Consider the following 19,174-nt stretch of genomic DNA (forward strand, 5'->3'; position numbering starts at 1 on the left):
ATTATTTGAAATGAGCGACACCAGGCTTATTGCAAAAATAGGTCAGATTTCTCTTTTAGATACAATAACATGACACGTAGCCCCTTTCGTGACTGTGATGCACGCCAACAGGGTTGGACGAGTGAAACCACAGTCCCTTATTCCTCCATAGGAAAATCCCATAATAGGGAGGTGTAGTGGTTACGTCATTTTTGTTTTTTCCTGTTCCACCCTCTGTTCCACTTAATGTATTTCCCCATTGACCATTTCTAAATCGGCTCGTTTTAGATAAAAAAGCATTAACGTTGGCATGGTGTACCTTTCTGTGCGTATTTATCCACAATCTATAGCTCAACATGAAAATATTCGCAATTAATCGTAAAGGTAGCAAAATAACAACGTTTATGTTTTTGTTCGCTGGGAAACTACACTGCTATTTGGCGCTGCTGACTGACGTCACCACAAAGTAGACGCCTGGCTTTAGTCGCTGACCTAGGATCAGATTTCCCTTACATTCCATAAGCTTAACAATTCGTACAATGGGAAAATAACTGACCCTGAATCTGTGGCTAGTATCTCTCTGGTGACCATATTTGTATTTATATTTTAAATCGTATAACGTTATTTCGCTGCATATTAAATCACTGTAAATACTAATGTAAATCATTGTTTCGTTGTACATATTGTGTATAGTTTATAACGTTATTGTTTTTTACATGACGTTAGTAGCTAGCTAGCTTGCTAGCCGGCATTCCCAAAACTCCTAACATGCCCCGATTTAAAATGGTTCTCTCCTCTTTGTATACTTTTGTCCTCACAAACAAAGTATTCTGCCAGGGAACTTATGGACAGGACAGTAGTAGTAGTTATAAGGTTTTTGAGCTTGTAATGTTAACGTTAGCTATCGTGTAGCTACGGGCCATGTAGCTAGCTAGCTTGCTAGCCGGCATGATGCGTGTGCAGTGCTTGCCCCACAGGTCTGAGAAGAGGACCTGCACATTTTACTCGTTCCCGAAACTCCTCTACATCAGGGTTTCCGTTGTCCGTTAATTTCTGTTTTTTTACAGGGGAAATCTGTTGAAGTCCGACATATTTAAATATCTCCGGTCATAATGTCCTGTGAAAATAATTCCCTCTAAGCACAATTTGAATTGTATTAAAATAGTTACATTTGTTTCATTGTTGCTTCACCAAGCGGGTCTAATAATGACAACGATGTGTGTTCCTATATCATATCACGCGCACAGCAAGTTTGCAGCGCGACCTGTGGTTTGCTGATGAGAATGGCGGGGCGGGAGCTTAATGCTGGATTAGCGAGAAGCATGCAACTGCAGAGCCGCAGAGCTCACAGTTGTGCCCGCACAGTGCAATACTCCAATTCAGCCATTGGCAATTCAGCCACTGGGTGGGTGGCGCTGCTGAGCGGCCCTCAGAGCCGGACCTGAGAGCGCCGCTGGCTCTGCGGCTAATGCAGTTGCATACTATTGGGATTAGTTTATCGCTTCGTTGAACGTTTCAGTGAACCGGACCCCACGATAATGTTGCCGTCTCTCTCTGCCAAATTTCTCAGTTCTTCGCTTGATATAATTAATACAAATGTCCAATATAACGGAATTCGTTAGTTCATAAAAATGTGATTATAACAGACTGCTGTTTAATGTCCGGCTGACTGCCCACAGACACCTATTTGATTTCAAGTCAGCAGCAGCACGGAGTCTCGAGGGACTTATTTTATTTGGAATATAATGACTGTATACGCAAAAGTAGCCTAGTTTTAAATTAAAATATTATAAATCTACATGTCTTGAGGATGTCATTCTTTATATAGCCTGCCTATCAATTGTTTTTAAGCTCAATAAACTGACCGGAATTTCTCACATTTGTCCGGGAGATTGAAATCTACCAGGACACGGAGACCGGCAACAATATTTTCTAACGGAAACCCTGCTCTACATGCCCCGATTTAAAATGGTTCACGACAGTAGACATAATACTAACGTCTAGTACGTTTAGCGGGGTAACGTTAACGTTAGCTAGCTAGCTAATATGTATCAGCTTGCCGTGACGTGAGGTAGGCGACAGCTGCCTACTTAACAACAGGCTGCCTACTGGTAAATGTAGTTCTTTTTTTACGACAAATTAAAAACCTTATAACTACCTTTATTTCAGGGCGGTCAGGTGGCGTAGCGGAGATTGCGTTCGTCACCAACACCGGAGCGGCTGGATTCGCCTGTTCGAATCCAGCTCACAGCTCCGGCGTTGTCACCAGCTTGGCTGGCCGTTCACACTAATACAATTGGCTGTATTAGAGGGTGGGAAAGCTGGCGGGGTGGGTCCGGGTCGTTGTAAACAGCGACTCCTACAGTTCGGTCGGGGCGCCTGCTAAGCGCGGATAGGATCTAAGGGGGGTAGTGTGATCCTTCCACACGTTACACCCTCTCAGTGAGAGTCCGCGCTGCCAGGTGAAAAGAAGCGGTTGATTGGCTAGACGTGTGTCGGAGGAAGCATGTGATAGCCTCCACTCTCCCAGACCGACTGTGGGGGGTAAGTGCGCAGCGACCAGGAAGGGGATTGGGAATTGGCATAACGACTAACATTGGGATGGGAGGAAATCTGAGGAAAAAGGAGGGGGGAAAATATCAATAAAAAAAAAACAATAATGTTAGTGGTAGAAGGGAACTCATTTTGTGCAAAAATGGAAAGCTTGCCAATGTTCATGCTGCAAAATTGTTACAATAGCCGATAATCCATTTTCCCAATGATAAATCCCTATACGAGTGGAACAACCAGTGACGTCAGACTACACCTCCCTATTAACTCTGAAGAACTGGTCCTCCGCGAACCGCTCGTTGTACAAGTATCGCAGAGAAATTTCAAAGGTACTCACAGTTGCACAAGGGTTTCGGACAGAGAAGCGCAATGGTTTGAAAGCTCGGCATTGCTAATAAACATTTTAAATCATTTTTATAAACTGGTCAACACTGGTCAACACAGCTTTATTTCCGGCATTGGGTGCCTGATGCGCATGCGCTGTGATCGAATCGAATCAGGCAGCTAAAGCCGTTTTTTAACAGTGTTGACCAGTTTATAAAAATGATTTATAAATGTTTATTAGCAACGCCGAGCTTTCAAACCATTGCGTTTCTCTGTCCAAAACCCTTGTGCAACTGTGAGTACCTAAATTTCTCAGCGATACTTGTACGAGCGTTTCGCGGAGGACCAGTTCTTCAGAGTTAATTATGGGATTTTCCTATGAAGGAATAATTGACTGTGGTTTCACTCGTCCAACCCTGTTGGCATGCATCGCAGTCACGAAAGGGGCTACATGACACAATGTAACGTGTCTGGCTGTGTGACGTCAACTTGTCAGCATGAAAGTAACAGCACCAGGATAGCTTAGCAAAGTAGCTTAACAGACGTTGTTGCGTTTGGGATTTGGTACAAATCCATTTATTATTTACAAACACAAAGCCATGTCATACTGCATTCATTCAATATTCACAACTACTATAGCCACATCGTTACTAGAGAACTACGATAACAAGTTTGAAGTGAAGAAGTCACTGGCTCAGGTTAAATCAAATTAAACTTGTAGCTACATTAGGTACAAACAATGGAGAGAGCCACTTAGTGACCAAACATGGCACTGCAGCTGAATAACAACACAGAAATACAATAGGCACATTTGTGACCGTTACAACGAAGTCTACTCCTAAACCCTCTCCTCTGGATCCAGGTTCGCCCAGGGTGCTTGTGAATAACTCTGCTTCTGTCTGCTCAGGGTCCAAACTGTCCACGGGCACCAGGCTGAGGCAAGCGCAGAGGCGCTCCCACCCCAAGAGGAAGTAGCGGCAGCCGCGCGTGCGTAGCGCACATCAAGATGATCTTCTCAGACTGTTGAGATAACATGGGTTGAATGTCGGTACACTAAAAGAGGACCTCTTATCCTTTCATCTCTGGCACACGGCACGGACACCACTGCAGTGGACAAGGGAATATTGTTGGTATCTGGCAGCTCTATTGCTTTTATGCCATGTCTCTCCACCACAGTGCAGGAGAGAGAGAGAGAGAGATGAGACCACCGACGACACACTGTTTCTCATGGGGCCACTGGAAGACCAATCTGAACTTGTATTTAAAATGTACTAAATAAGATTAAGTTAAACTAAAGCATTAGCAATGCCTAGTCACATTAGAAGCACGCACATGGAAGTGTTTCGGTTTCTGAGACGGCATTCGTTTTTATAAAGATGTGCTTTTTTAAATATAGGCTAATTACTTCATTCAACTTCTCTTTTTTTAATTTTAATAATTTTTTTGAATCCTCTTTTTCTCTGCCTGATTTAAAAATGTTCTCCCCATCCCAATTTAGTCGTTATGCCAATTCCCCCCCTCCCCTACCTGGTTGTTGTGCGCATGTTCCTCCTACTGGGTCGGTACAAGGGAACCCTGAAGTCTACCACGCGCTTCCTCCGACGCGTGGAGACAGCCAGTGGCTCTTTTTTCACCTGGCAGCGAGAACTCTCATTGGTGAAGCGTAACACGTGGGAGGTCACACTGCCTTCACCATTTCCTGCCTTTCGCTGAGCAGGCGCCCATACCTGACCTGTAGGCGTCGCTGTCCACAACGCCAGATTACCACCCTCGACTTCCCTCCCGCTAACTCAGCCAAACGAGTTAGTATGACGATTGGCCCAAGCCGCAGGCAATGCTGACTCGAGAGTCGAGACCGCAGCCTCTTGCATTGGTGACGAGCGCAATCTCCGCTACGTCATCCGACCGCAACTTTACCAGATATCTGTAATAATCGCTTTGCTTTACACAATCACTGTGCTAAAGAGTGTAACATACTGTGATTTGTGACTTGCTTACATTAAAAAGAGATTGGATTTTACTAAATGTGCTTCCTGTGGGTTCTTTTGGTTTACTTCTCTCTTTGTACTTTGTGTAAACATGGGCTATTGGGTGAATGTAGTAGAACCGGGATAACGGGTTGAGTACACACCCAAAAGGTAATTACACAGTAGACGATAATCATCTTTAACCATTTAAATTGAAATAACACGTAATTGTTTGATTTCATCTCTGTTGCGTCATGAAACAAACCGACGTGCATTTGCCCTTTTGAATTGTATTTGCTTATCCAGAACAACCTATTTGCCTGCTTTTGATTGGCTGCCTCGGGCTGTGCGAATGATACCTGAGAACCAGTCTCCCACACACACCTGCAGGCCACGCCCATCTTCCGTCACATTATTTCCCACGGTTCCTGTTTGACACCCGTAGAAAATGGCAGGAGCAACAACGCAAATCTCCATTGACCAAGACCAGTTCTGTTGTTCGATATGTCTCGACGTACTGAAGGACCCGGTGACCATTCCCTGTGGACACAGCTATTGTTGGTATTGTATCGAAGACTACTGGAATAGGAACAAGAACAAGCCCCAGTACAGTTGCCCCCAGTGCCGCGAGATCTTCAACCCGAGACCCGCTTTGAGTCGGAACACAGTTCTGGCCGAGGTGCTGGAGAAGATCCAGGAGACGACGGGGTTCCGAGAAACACCGCCACCCTCCTCCGTCAAACCGGAGGATGTTGTCAAATGTGGCGCCTGCCCCCCGGGGAGGAAGAACCGAGCGGTCAAGTCCTGCCTTGTGTGTGTGGAGTCGTACTGCGAGGCGCACCTAAGGATCCACGAGGAGCGCGTTCACGGCAGGGCTCACCAGCTGACCACCGCTACCGGGCCGCTGCAGGAGAAGCGGTGCCCTCATCACGACAAACCCCTGAGGTCCTACTGTTGCACCGACCAGAAGTTAGTTTGTTCTCAGTGTATGAAGGAGAGACACCGGGGCCACGCTACAGTTTCTGTGGTGGAGGAGAGGGCAGCGCAACAGGTAATAATAACTTTATTTATATAGCACCTTATGGATTGCATGCAGCATGAATGAATGTTTATTTAACAGATTGCAGAATGGGCTCAATACACACAATTGTTAAGGGGATGCAGACCAGAGAAAGACGTGTGTCTTGTTTACATTAGGGTCCCCCATTTTCAATTCATAGTGAAATAATGCAGATTGATTGAAAACTTTATTAACAGATTGCAGAATTGGTACTGTCGTGGAATATATTATCATGTCATTATGAGTCTTTGTTGTTTTATCATGTCAACAGTCATACAGCTTGAGTTTCAGTCCGACCAGATTTACTGGTTAATGTGTGTATGTCTCTTTAAGATTACTCTATCATTCTCTCAGTCATAACGAAGTTGCTGTTTCTCCCAGCCATAGAGCCATAACCCAAGGTTATGGGAACTGTAAGATGGAGCTGTTTTCCTTCCAGGCTTAGCCATAACATAGTCGTATTATTAATTTCTCTAACCAGCCATTTTGTTTTCTTCTACGTCATTTCATGTATTCAATTGTATGTCTGACCAAGCCTCTGGGTCAGTCCTCGGTCAGACGCTAGTGGGTTAACATGTCTGTCTCTGGCGGGTGACTGGCCTGGCAGCGTGGCCACGCTGTCATAAACTTTCTTTATTGAATAAACCTTTTTATTATTATGAATAATGACTCAGAATGATTAATGTAAACGGCTCATCGTTTGTCCTTTAATAATTCCCATTACAGTACAATACAGTAGGCCCTACAGCTCAATATACACAATTGTTAAGGGGATACAGATCAGAGAAAGACTTTCGTCTTGTTTACATCAGGGTCCCCCATTTTCAATTCATTATGAGTATGAATGAGTGAGAGTTCAAAGTGCTTCACAGCTAATAGCATACAGTTGACCGAATAAAAGCAATGCATAAAGTGCAGACATATGAATAGGTATAAAAGACAATAGTAGTGCAATGTAGAAAGTGCAGACATAAGAATAGGTATAAAAGACGATAGTAGTGCAATGCATAAAGTGCAGACATAAGAATAGGTATAAAAGACAATAGTAGTGCAATGTAGAAAGTGCAGACATAAGAATAGGCATCAAATAAGTACAATAAGTAGTGTTGCTCGAAAGCATGTGTACTCTACAATGTTTTAGGATGTTTAGAATCACCGCATTTGTGGATTGCATCTACTTTATTACCATTATGTAAATTAACCATTTAAATGAACCTCTTTTGAAAAACATGACACTGCCAGATCTCAAGAGACCATGTGCGATTCTGACTTATTACAAATGTATGACAAAAAAAATACATTGCAATTTAAAAATTAAATTATGGGAGTGTGGAAATGTATAACATTGTGTTCCCACCCTGGAGAAGCTTGTACTTGTATTCCTTGTTATTGTGATTTACTGTATAGCAAGTGTTAGACTGATTTGACCACATACCATCTTTGCAATCTTTTTTTATTTTTTATTCTGGCATCAAAACTGCTTTCAAAAAGTCAAGTGTGTGTACCTTGCGCCACGCTATCCATTGTTCATCGCAGGGTGTTTATCTTGTGTGCGCTTTGTTCAGAAAAAGCTGGAAGAGGCCTCTTTGAAGTCGGTGCAGAAGTTGAAGGAAGTGGAGAAGGAACTCCGATATGGTGTGAGGTATATCAAGGTGAGTACCTCCTAAAGTGTCTAAATGGAAGTACAGGCGTTCCAGTTTCGACAAAACAATTATAGAAACGTGTGAAGTGCACAATATTTCATTGTTTAAGCCACTGCAATGGCTTTGCCTGAAGAATTTACTACATGACCGGGACGTTCTAGCTTGTTTGCCGACAGGATTCGGGAAAAGTTTGGTCCGTTCGGAGGCAGCTTCCAGGGGAAGTACATATACCGGAAATTCTACCCCATAGACACTTTCTGCAGTAGTTCTTTACCAAGCTTTATCCCATGGAGATAAAACTGGGAACGAGGTTACTCAGGGCAGACCCGGCAGCCTGATATTTTTCCCTGACGGAGTTGTGTTTCCGCGGTCGGTTTGCGCGATCTGATTGGCCTGCAGTTGCACTTCTGCGTTCGGTTTGCACGATTTGGTTAGGGTTAGTTGGTTAGTTGGTTAAGGTTAGGGTTAGTTGGTTAAGGTTAAGGTTAGGGTAACAGCCTGCTGGCGCGATTGTTAGCAGTAATGCGATTGGTGCTGAGATAAACGTCAGTGGCCAATCAGATCGCGCAAACCGAACGAGGAAGTGCAACTCCGTTAGGGAAAATATTCACGCGACCCGGCGGCATGGGCGGACATTTGGGGGCCGGGCCCGCCCACTGAGTCAACTGTGCCCGCCCTGGTAAAAAAACTTTTTTTTATTTATTTATTTTTTGGCCAATCAAAGTCGACTACCGTAATTCCTCTAATAGTAACCCCGGCTTGTATTTGTTTCAACTGTAGGGGGGATAGAGTACCGTTTACCTCTACCATCTGTTCTCTCCCCTCCAGGTAGGATTGCATCCAGCTCACTGATAAGCTATCAAAACCAATTGCCTTTAGCTTGTCCATTAGAATGGAGTGATTGACAGTGTCGAAGGCCTTTTGTAGGTCCAGCATGACCATGCCGCAGTATTTGCCCGCGTCCACCTCTTGTTTGATGTGGTCGTTCAAATAGAGGAGGCATGTGTCAGTGGAGTGGGACGTTCTGAAGCCAGATTGGAATTCGTAGATTAGATTTTTTTCCGCCAGGTACTTTTCGACCTGTTCGTAAAATATTTTCTCCATGACTTTCGAGATGGAGGTAAGAATAGAAACAGGGCGGTAGTTGCCTGGGTCTAATTTGCTGCCCTTTTTGTGCAGAGGGGTCACTCTCGCAATTTTGAAGTCCTTGGGGACGTGCCCCTGTTTTATAGAGAGGTTTATTATGTGTGTGATGACTGGGGTGATGGCGGCTGCTGCGTCTCTGAGGAATTTGGAGGGGATGTTGTCATGGCCAGTGGCCTTGTTAGGTTGGAGGGTGCTCAATTTTTTGAGTACCTAATCGGTTGTTACCATTTCAAGTTTGAAGTCGTCTTTGTGGACCCCTAGGTTTTTGTAGTATGCTACTATGTGTTCTACCCCATAATGCCCTGAGTGGGAGGGTAGTTTGTTTATCAGTGTTGTGGCTATGTTTGTGAAGAAGATGTTTAAGTAATTGGCTACATCCAGCTTGTCTGTGATGAGCGTGTTGTCCGTCTTTATGTTTATGTTTGAGAATCTGGTTTTACGTTTTTTACTGCAGCCTAGTTGATTATTGAGTAATTTCCAAAGTTCGCAGGGTTTGTTTTTGTTTTCCTCCGTTTTGTCGTTGATGAAATTTCTTTTTGCGGTTCTGATCATGGTGTTTACGTCATTTCTTAGTCTGTTTCTTTGGATTTTTAGTTCAACCACGTGGGCTTGGAGTTCACTGTTTGAGCTATTGGAAAGCTTTGTCTGACTTTTATGAAGTTCAGAGCATTTTTTGTCTCTGGTTTTCATAGCGGCCAGTATTTCAGTGTGCATCCATGCCTCTTTTAACCCTGGTGGTTCTTATGGGTGCCATGTTGTTGAGTATTGCTGTGAATTTGGTTTTGAATCCAAGCCATGTTTCTTCAACCTGTGTACCACTGAGTTCATCTGACCAGTCCAAGCTCCCCAGTTCTAGGTTAAAGGCCTCTCTAGAGTAAGTTTTGAGGTCTCTAGATGTAACTGTTTTGTGACAGCCGGCCTTCTGTTTTAGCTTTTTGCGGGTACAGAAAATCATATAATGATCACTTAACCTGCATGCTATCACCCCTTTATTGGAGATCATTGACTTGTCAGAGGTCAAAATGAGGTCAATGGTGGTTTGTGTCGAATCGCATACCCTTGTGGGTTGGGTGATTGCTGGCTGAAACCGTGCAGATCAGAAAATCTACTGAAGGCCTTGAAGACGGGTGCTCCTTTACGCAGCATATCCGTGTTCCAGTCCCCAATAAGAATTTTTTCTACCCCCTCCACCCCAGCTAAACACCCATCAAGTGCGTCATAAAAGCCACTCTGTTCTGGTGGTCTATAGATTGTGCCTACTAGTACTGGTTTCGCCCTGTCTAATAAGATTTCAATCCAAACAGTTTCAATTTCATCATGGTTAAGGTCAGTACGGTTGATGTATTTGGTATCCTTGTGTATATACACACAGACGCCACCTCCATACTGGTTCCTATCCCTCCTGACTAGAGGTAAACGGTACTCTATCCCCCCCCCCTCACAGTGAGCTGTGGTGTTCCACAAGGAAGCATACTAGGACCGCTACTCTTCCTAATCTATGCAAATGACATGTCGTCAGCCTGTGACTGCAACTTGTTCCTGTTTGTGGACGACTCAGCCCTGCTGGTCTCTGACAAGAACAAATTGCAGGTTGAAAAAACCCTCAGCACGGAACTAGGCAAAATCTGCATATGGCTCGCTGATAACAAACTATCATTACACATGGGCAAAACAGAGTCCATTCTCTTCGGTTCAAATAACAAACTCAGCAAGACCGACGGCTTCTCAGTTACAGTGGGTGACAATATTGTCACAAGGAAAGACGAAATTACCTACCTGGGTTCCATCCTAGAGGCAAATCTTTCCTGTGACAAAATGGCATCCAATGTAATAAAAAAAGTCAACCAACGAACTAGATTCTTGTACCGGATCTCCTCTCTGGTAAACAAGAATACCCTGAAGACTCTGGCAGGAGCACTCATTCAAGGGTACTATGACTATGCGTGCACCTCATGGTACCAAAGCACCTCAAAGGCGCTTAAAACAAAATTACAAACATCACAAAACAAACTGGTCAGACTACTACTTGACCTGAACCCCAGAACCCACCTCACCCCTGCCCACTTTGACAACCTAGGATGGCTTAGAGTAGACGACAGAGTACAGCAACTTGCAATGGGCCTGGTCTTCAAGATACACTATACGACCGGGGTGCCCATGTACATGTCAAAATACTTCCCAAAGGTCAGTGAATACCACAACCACTACACCAGAGGAAGCTCAACAAATCATGTTAAACCCAGATTCGGCTCAAACAAGGGACTAAACACGTTTCGCAATTATGCCACAACAATGTGGAACACCCTACCCAAAGCTGTAAAGGAATGTGAATCCCTGCCCACATTCAAAACCGCTCTTAAAGAGCACCTACGGGAGGCTGCAATTCGAAACTGGCCACCGTAAATGCCCAAAACCCCCACCACCTCCTAATAGACAGTCTCCTCCCCACCGCATGTATATATTCCCTCCCCGCCGTATGTATATTTCCCTCCCACCCACCCACCCCCTCCTAATGTACAGTCCCCTCCCCATCATATGTATATACTCTGTCAGGATCTAGGGGTAACAGTACTGTATATTTGAATACCGCTTATGTCACAAATGTATCAGTACTAAATACCTATATGTCCCTATGCCATAAATGTCATGTATGTTGTGTGTCATAAATGTCTATATGAAATGAAAATGGGGGACTCTGATGGAAACAAGACAAATGTCTTTCTGAGGTCTGCATCCCCTTAACAATTGTATGTATTGAGCCGTACTGTATTGTACCCATTCTGCAATCTGTTAAATAAAGTTTTCATTCATTCATTCATTCATTCATTCACCAGGCTTGTATTAGGAGGAGGCATGTATAAGAGAGGCCTATATTTCAAATTTTCAAACGGATCATAATGAATAAATCAACATTTTGTGTACAATAAATGTACTGGGTTCATTTATTGAAACCAAGTACTGTATGAAATGCGGTAGTAAACAGTGCAATTACAGGTGGTCAAAAAAAGTTAAATAAAGTAAAATAGTGCAATCACAATACTGGTATAATAATAATAATAATAACTTCGTTTTATACAATTCTGAGGTAGGCTTACTCTCTTGGTAAACATTGACACCATACCATTATATGGTATTTACTGCACAGCCAGGCCAGCATATAACAACAATAACAAAATATATTGCCTATGGTAAATCCGTTGAGGGAAATACCTTAATTCCTCTAATATACATGAAACCCGGCTTGTATTAGGAGGCCGGCTTATAATTGCTTAGCTCAACAGCGCACCCGGTCATTAATAGAGACCCGGTTTTTAATTGAATACCGGTTACTATTAGAGGAATTACAGTATCCAAATCCTTAGTCGGGGACAGCCCTAGTGGGCACTGATGTCAACAACAACACTACTGAAGCTAGCACGGCACTGTGAGAATTCGTTTTCTACCCTCAAGAACATCGCCTTAGTATGCTTCATCGACGCAAGGCCAATTTAATTCAGTTGGCATTTGAGAAGGACTTAACAAAAAAGTTCAGGAATGAGTGGAGGGACAGTGTTAAGAAGATTTCACTCTGTCCCCAAACGCCGCTTGCCGCTCTACTAATGATGGTGAGTAGCCTGTGGAGGAATTTTGTTTGCTTTTTTATGCACCTTATTTTTGTCAGTTCAGTTTGTCAGTGAATTCAGAAGTGTTGAATAAATGGAGACTTTTCAAAGATATAGAATAGAATAGAATAGAAATGTATTATCCTGAGGGAAATTTGACACTGCAAATCACTCAACATTAAACATTTAGACAGAACAAGTCACGAATAAGAATAACAAAACAAATGGCCTAAGAATAGAATAAAATGAAATAGAATAAAAGATACAGTAAATAAATACAGTAAAAATATACTGAAGTCTACAGTAGGTGTAATATTGCACAGTGCTGTTTAAAAAGTAAGAGTCCAGGAAGATGGTAACTCACTCTGTGCTCAGTGATGCAGTGAGGCACAGTGATGCATTGTATAGTCTGATGGCTGTCGGAATGAAGGACTTCCTGTGCCGTTCACTGCTGCATTTAGGTAGTGTGAGCCTGGCACTGAACATGCTCCTCCTGTCAGCCAAGTCTGTGTATAGTGGGTGGGAGGGGTTTTCCCCGATGGCCTGGAGCTTAGCAAGGTTCCTCATCTCCGCCACCCTCGCTAGAGTCCAGCTCCGCCCCAACCACGCTACTGGCCTTCCTGACCATCTTATCCAGCCTGTTTGTGTCCCCTGCTCTCAGTCCGCTGCCCCAGCAGGTCTGTTATATATATCCGTTCAGTCTGTTTTTGTATAAGTGAATGTTCTTAAGATGGAGAGAAATTAGATTTTTCAATTGCCTCTCTGCTGTTTAGTTCAGCACCGTGGGCAACGCTAAGCAAGCCACAGTGCCGCTGTCCGAGCTGAAATGTATAAAAGGTAACATGTGTTGAAAAAACAATAATGAGCATTACCCGGAGAGAAAAGGGTTAGACAAAATGCACATTAAAGACACACACACAGTGCTCCCATTTACGTTTCCTTTACTGAAGCTTATACACGTTATCGCATACCTATCAAGGCTACTTCCACACTGGGCACCTAGTGCTCTCGCTCTATATTACAGACACAGTAATGACCTCTTCCCTTTAAGCGTTATCTACTGCTCCGCTTCGCTGTAGGTGGGGAACAGGGTAGGGAGTAAAGGAGTTCAATGGGAATTTTTATAAAGAACCACACGTTATTAGTACACTCAAAAGAAATTGACAGTGGGCCCACGTTAGCAAATAAAAGTCCTATCTAAAGCCGGCTTTTCCCCAAAACAATAAATGGTCGGGGCGCCCCTAGACACTGCTGCCAGCGTTAGTTCAAAGCACCGTTTATCTTCGCCCTTAGAGAGCCTGCGCCACACAGTGGAAATGTCTACCGATAAAGTTTCAGCACTCGGAGCGCCACTGTACTTATCCAAGATGGCGGGCCTGCTCTCACCACCAACCGTCCGTGTGGTAAGATGGCCGTCAGGAGATCCCACGATAACAGGCAGCGGGGCGGGGTAGACGCTGGGCAGGTGACTGCTGGGGTAACGGCTTGGAGGGGCTGGAGGAGCGTGCAGTGTAGTGACGTCCGCTGCTGGGCTGAAGAGGTAGCCGACACGCGGGCTAAACTGTGGTGCTAGCCTATAACTGAAGCTAAACTGTGGGTCGTGGTAAACCCCCTGTCATGACGCCTATACACAGCTAACGCAAGGTGGACAATATCTACCACCTGGTCTTCGGCAGTTGCTCGTCTGCTGGTTCATTCACAATGTCTCTTCCGCATTAACCAAACGCTAAACTATCGCATACTTCTATAATAACCCGCTTTGTAACTGAGTTTATCTCTCGCATGCTGAATCTCCGGAGCTCCCGTTCCGTGCGTCCCCCTCCCTCTGTGGAAAACGATGAAGAGGAAGCCCCTCCCTCGGCACCGCGCTCTGAACCCATCCTTCTTCACCTGTGTCTCCCTGCCCAACGTGACCACCAGCGCCTCTGGCGGCACCTGTATCCTGTCCCACTATGAAGTGTCAATGTTAGGATAGGGAGAATCAAAGATCAGCCAGTTAAGTGTCCATGTCAGGATAGGGATGATCAAGAGCGGTCAGCCGGTTACACAACGTCCTCACAAACACAGGGAATTAGCGTTAGACACATTGAATAATAGTCAGTCATTTTCAGGTGTCTACACATGCTCCTTACAAGTTGTACCCATTGTAAAGGTGACTAATCAGGCTTTCCAACAATATAAAATACAATACCAATTGGTATTATTAAAGGGGAGGAATAATCGATCGAAATAACGTTTCCGAATTATTTTGAGGAGTTTAGAAAACTCCATATTCACAGCACATCCTGGCTAGATACTAGGGTCATGACGGCAATCGCACTACATTTATTATCATTGCTGTCAGGACCCTTTGTTCCCCGATGAAGGCCTTCTTGCGTCGAAACAAGTTGATCAGGCCCAGTGATGGAAAGATAAAGACTTTTGATTTTAGTATTTCAATTTTACTTTTGATTTGAGTACTTATGAAATTAAGCTACTCACTTGTCATTGATTATTCTTATTCCCATTCCAAAGAACACCAGTTTCTTGTTTTAAAGACACACACATCACTGCTAATTATTTGCATCTTGTTGAATAGTCAATATTTGTAAATCAGTGGCATCATTGCACGATTTACATTAAAGGTCACATTCAGATTTGATGTTGATTTGAAGGGTTGAGTCCTCAACCCATGCTTCCTCAAGCCAATGCAAGTCCTTGATCCACGCTTTGCTTCATACTGGATACTAGGGCTGTCTTAAATACTTCGAAGCTTTGTTCGATGGCACAAGCTTCGAACATTAAAAAAAAAATCGAAGTTTATTTTTTGTATTTAATTTTTTGTATTTTTTAAACAAACACATAAACAAACATGACAACACACGATTAGATATACAAGCATTGTAAAACAGTGTACATCAGTTAACTCACCGTTTGTATAAATGTCTTATACAAGATATACCCCTAATACCTGCTATCTATTCCCCTACACACATATGCTCTTGCTCGCACCCCCCTCCCTGAACCCCCCAATGGATAATCCATCCATTATCCTTCGACCCTAACCAGACACTACCATTAAATGCTAGCTTTTATTCTCTCCACCACTTCTAACCACATTGTCAATTTGGATTCATTGAGACCCAAAATTCTTGCTGTAGATATTTCTAGATAAATCACATCGAGATATGTAAGAATACAGACCTTTCGGCACATATTTTCCGGTTGGAACCATCGTGATGCTATCAGTTTTTTAGCCACTGTAATACCAGATAAAACCAATCTCTTTTGCTGTATAGGTACTGCATATTCAAAAACATCATTCAGCAGTAATATAGAGGGGTGTACAGGTATATTCAGAATTAAGAGACTTGATAATTGCTGGGTCACTTCTTCCCAGAATATCTTAACTGGTGGGCAGTCCCAATACATGTGCATAAATGTCCCCTCGTCCCCATTTGTACATAAGGAGCATTTGGAGTCTTGTTTAAGACCCATTCTGTTCAGTCTTATAGGAGTCAGGTATGTCCTATGAATATAGTTAAGATTGATTTGTTGATGGTCCGGGTTCCTTGATGCAAGTCGAACATTTGCCCAGGCTTCTTGCCAATCAAAATCTTTTTCTAGGTCTGGTATATCCCTCCTCCAAACAGAGTCTAGGTGGAGGGTTTCATACGAAGCCGTTAGTAATTGATGATAAAAATCTGATACAAACCTCTCGATGTCTCTCTTTCATAGAAAAATTTGTGGTATCTGTGGTGTGCAATTGGTATCCTTAATGGAACACCGTGAGTCTTCAAACATAACAATAATTGTGCGTAAAAAAGATATGTGGAACCGGTGAGATAAATTTTTTTTTCTATTTCATCATAGCTACAAATACCCTGTTTGTTGAAAACATCTCCTAATGTATGTATGCCTTGCTTTTCCCATCTAGGGAATCGTATAGGTTGTTTTCTAATCAGGAGTGCATTGTTATTGAATAAGGGAGTATGATTATGCCATTTATATGGATTAGAATATTTTTTGTGTGTTTCACGCCATATCCGGGTCGCATGTGTAATTATGGGGCCAAATTTCAGTTCGCATTGCTTAATTGATATTTTGGTGTATACTATGGCCTGCAGTCTCTGTGGTGCTACTATATTTACTTCTAAATTTCTCCAGGATACTGATGCTTGGGGTTCAAACCAGGTTGTCAGTGGTCTTAAAGTGTACGCCTTAAAATAGTGGAAAAAATGTGGGATTGCCATCCCTCCGTCGGCTTTGTTTCTCTGTGCGGTGGATCTTTTTATACGTGGTGGTTTGTTATTCCAAATAAATGTATATGCCGAAGAGTGTAATTTTTTCCAGTAACCATCTGGAGGGGGTAACGGAAGCATTGAGCTGATGAAGTTGATTCTAGGTAAGACATCCATCTTAACTATTGAAACCCGTGCCTGTACTGAGTTTTTAAGTGTTGACCACCTGGCAAGGTCGTATTTGATTTTATTTTGGATTTCTATGTAATTGTGTTTCACCGTTTGGCTTATGGTAGGGAATACTTCAACTCCCAAGCATCTAAAGTGTTTAACCATTGGTATTTCTTCTGGAAGACTTGTATTCTTTGCAGGGGCGTTCAGTGGAAGGAAAGCAGTCTTTGGCCAGTTTATTTTAAATCCCGATAGATCGCCAAAGTCATTAAGCAACTTGAGAAGATGAGGCATTGCGGTGTTAGGGTTTTGCATGAACGATGTATTACGTCGTCCGCATATAGACAAATTTTGTGTTGTGTGCCCTTGATTACGATTGGTTCTATGAGTTGGGATTGTCTTATATATTGTGCTAAAGGTTCTAGTGATAAATCGAATAGTCCGGGACTAAGAGGGCAACCCTGTCTAGAAGAGCGTGATACCGGAAATATTCCGGAGGTGATTATACCTGTTGTAATCATGGCCGATGGGTCTTTGTATAATACTTTAATCATATCAATGAATCCTTTTCCTAACCCCATCCTTTCTAATACTGCCCATAGATACGACCATTCCAGCCTATCAAAAGCTTTCATTGCATCCAGGGACAGCATCGCCTTGGGTGTGGTGTCGTCCTTGCTGGCATCTAGTACGTATAGTAATCGTCTTATGTTGTCAGTGATCAAACGGTTTCTTATGAAGCCAGTTTGATCCGGATGAACTAAAGACGTCATATGCTTTTGAAGTCTGATGGCTAATACCTTAGAGAACAGTTTGATATCGGTTCCGAGGAGGCTTACGGGTCTATAACTACCGCACTCAGTGGGGTCTTTGTCTATTTTAAGGAGGACTGTTATGAGTGCAATATTGTCGTTCTTATGGAAGTTCCCCTCCTTGACTGAGTATAAAATCATATTAAGTAATAGGGGTCCAATTATGTCCCAACATGAGAGGTACATTTCTGGTGGGATACCGTCTCTTCCAGGAGCCCTACCACTTTGCATTTCGGATATGGCCTTCCTGAGTTCCTCTAGTGTGATTGGTGTTTCTAACTGTTTAGCATCATCCTCTGAAAGTTTGGGGAGGTTAATTTGTTTAAGATATGTCCATTTTGTTTTGATCGAAGGTCGTTTCTGATTTATACAAGTTGGAGTAGAATTCTTTGAATGTCGTGTTTATTTCTTTGGTGTCTGTTACAAGTCCTTGTTGTGCTTTAATGGAGGTTATATCTGCAAATGTTGCGTTGACTCTTAATCGCGTAGCTAGTAGGTGACTTGGTTTGGAACCTTGAGAGTAATGCTGTTGTCTTGTGCTACGTATTTGTACTTCAGATTGTTGTCTGTAAATGGCGTTAATCTCTATTTTTAGTAAATTAACTTGAGATTCCAGTTGAGCCGAGTCGTTATATTGTAAAGAAGTAAATAATGTAGAGTAGAGCGTTTCTAATTCCGCCAGTTTTGAGCATCGATTCTTGCGTATTTCGGATGAAAAGCTATCCGTGAAATCCTTGATTATTCCCTTTACCGACATCCATAATATTCTAGGGTCCGGCACCGAGTTCACATTCTCTGGTAGGAATACTGAAAGAGCTTCTTTGAGTTGTGTAAGGAATTCCTTGTTATTCAGCAGTGTTGTGTTAAAGCGCCATCTTGGGGCTCGGGATGATAGTACACCAAATTATCCTTTTAGGAGTAAATAACAATGATCTGATAATGCATTGGGTACCATCTCCACTTCATAGTTATCAAATAGTCTCGGTGTTGCGAAAACATAATCTATTCTGGAGAGTGTTTTATGTCTTGCTGATCGACGAGAGTACTTCCGGGTCGTGGGGTTGAGTGATCGCCATAGATCATTTACACCTGTATTCTTTGCCCAATCCTTTAACGCATTAATGACTTTTTTTGTTCGTTGGAAAAGTTGGGATAAGATTTATCCAACCCACGGTCCCAAATGGCATTAAAATCCGCACCAATTATAAATGAGTATTCTGGAAGGTTTAACATTTCCCTAGTGAGTGCAGTGTAGAAATTATTTTCGTATAGATTTGGGGCATATACCGCTACCAACGCTATTTTCCTATTCTTATTCCGACCATCTGCATCAGACCATACTCCCTTCAATTCAATATTCAATTTCCGTTTCACGACTATAGCAACTCCACGGGTTCTCGTTCCAAAGGAAGAGTGACTAATGTTATGGTATGTGTTGTCCGCTAACGTAGCGTTGTCTCCCACTAAAATGTGCGTTTCGCTTAAGAGAGCCACATCAACCCGTTTGTTTTTCATCAATGTGAGCACGCTTTTGCGTTTATGTTGATTATTTATTCCCCCAGTGTTCCAGATCATTATATTCAAACTAGCCATAATCTATACATATTGATTTGTATTTGTTGGTAATATTTCTGGAGTGCGAATTCACAATGGATTTATATCCCACTGTTGAGGTCCTGTTGAGAGCCGAGCATAAAAAC

The 19,174-nt window shown here is 42.9% G+C and overlaps 2 protein-coding genes across 4 annotated transcripts in view; both read left to right on the forward strand.

Annotated features, from left to right (window-relative positions):
• ftr67 (finTRIM family, member 67) overlaps nucleotides 1-4,878 on the forward strand; it is a 48,361-nt gene extending 43,483 nt beyond the window's left edge. The window contains exon 7 of the mRNA XM_084313061.1: nucleotides 3,761-4,878. Within this exon, the coding sequence (XP_084169187.1) occupies nucleotides 3,761-3,828 (68 nt within the window). The 3' untranslated portion in view covers nucleotides 3,829-4,878. The remainder of the gene's footprint in view (nucleotides 1-3,760) is intronic.
• Nucleotides 4,879-5,268: 390 nt separating this feature from the next.
• LOC311227420 (tripartite motif-containing protein 16-like) overlaps nucleotides 5,269-19,174 on the forward strand; it is a gene marked incomplete at its 5' end in the record, with an annotated part of 55,477 nt that continues 41,571 nt past the window's right edge. For all 3 annotated transcript variants that reach the window (XM_084313056.1, XM_084313057.1, XM_084313058.1), the window contains 2 exons: nucleotides 5,269-5,871; nucleotides 7,446-7,532. In XM_084313056.1, coding sequence (XP_084169182.1) covers nucleotides 5,269-5,871; nucleotides 7,446-7,532 — 690 coding nt within the window. The remainder of the gene's footprint in view (nucleotides 5,872-7,445; nucleotides 7,533-19,174) is intronic.

Source organism: Notolepis coatsorum, assembly GCF_963971535.1.
Source record: "Notolepis coatsorum genome assembly, chromosome: 4".
Classification (NCBI taxonomy): Eukaryota; Metazoa; Chordata; class Actinopteri; order Aulopiformes; family Paralepididae; genus Notolepis; species Notolepis coatsorum.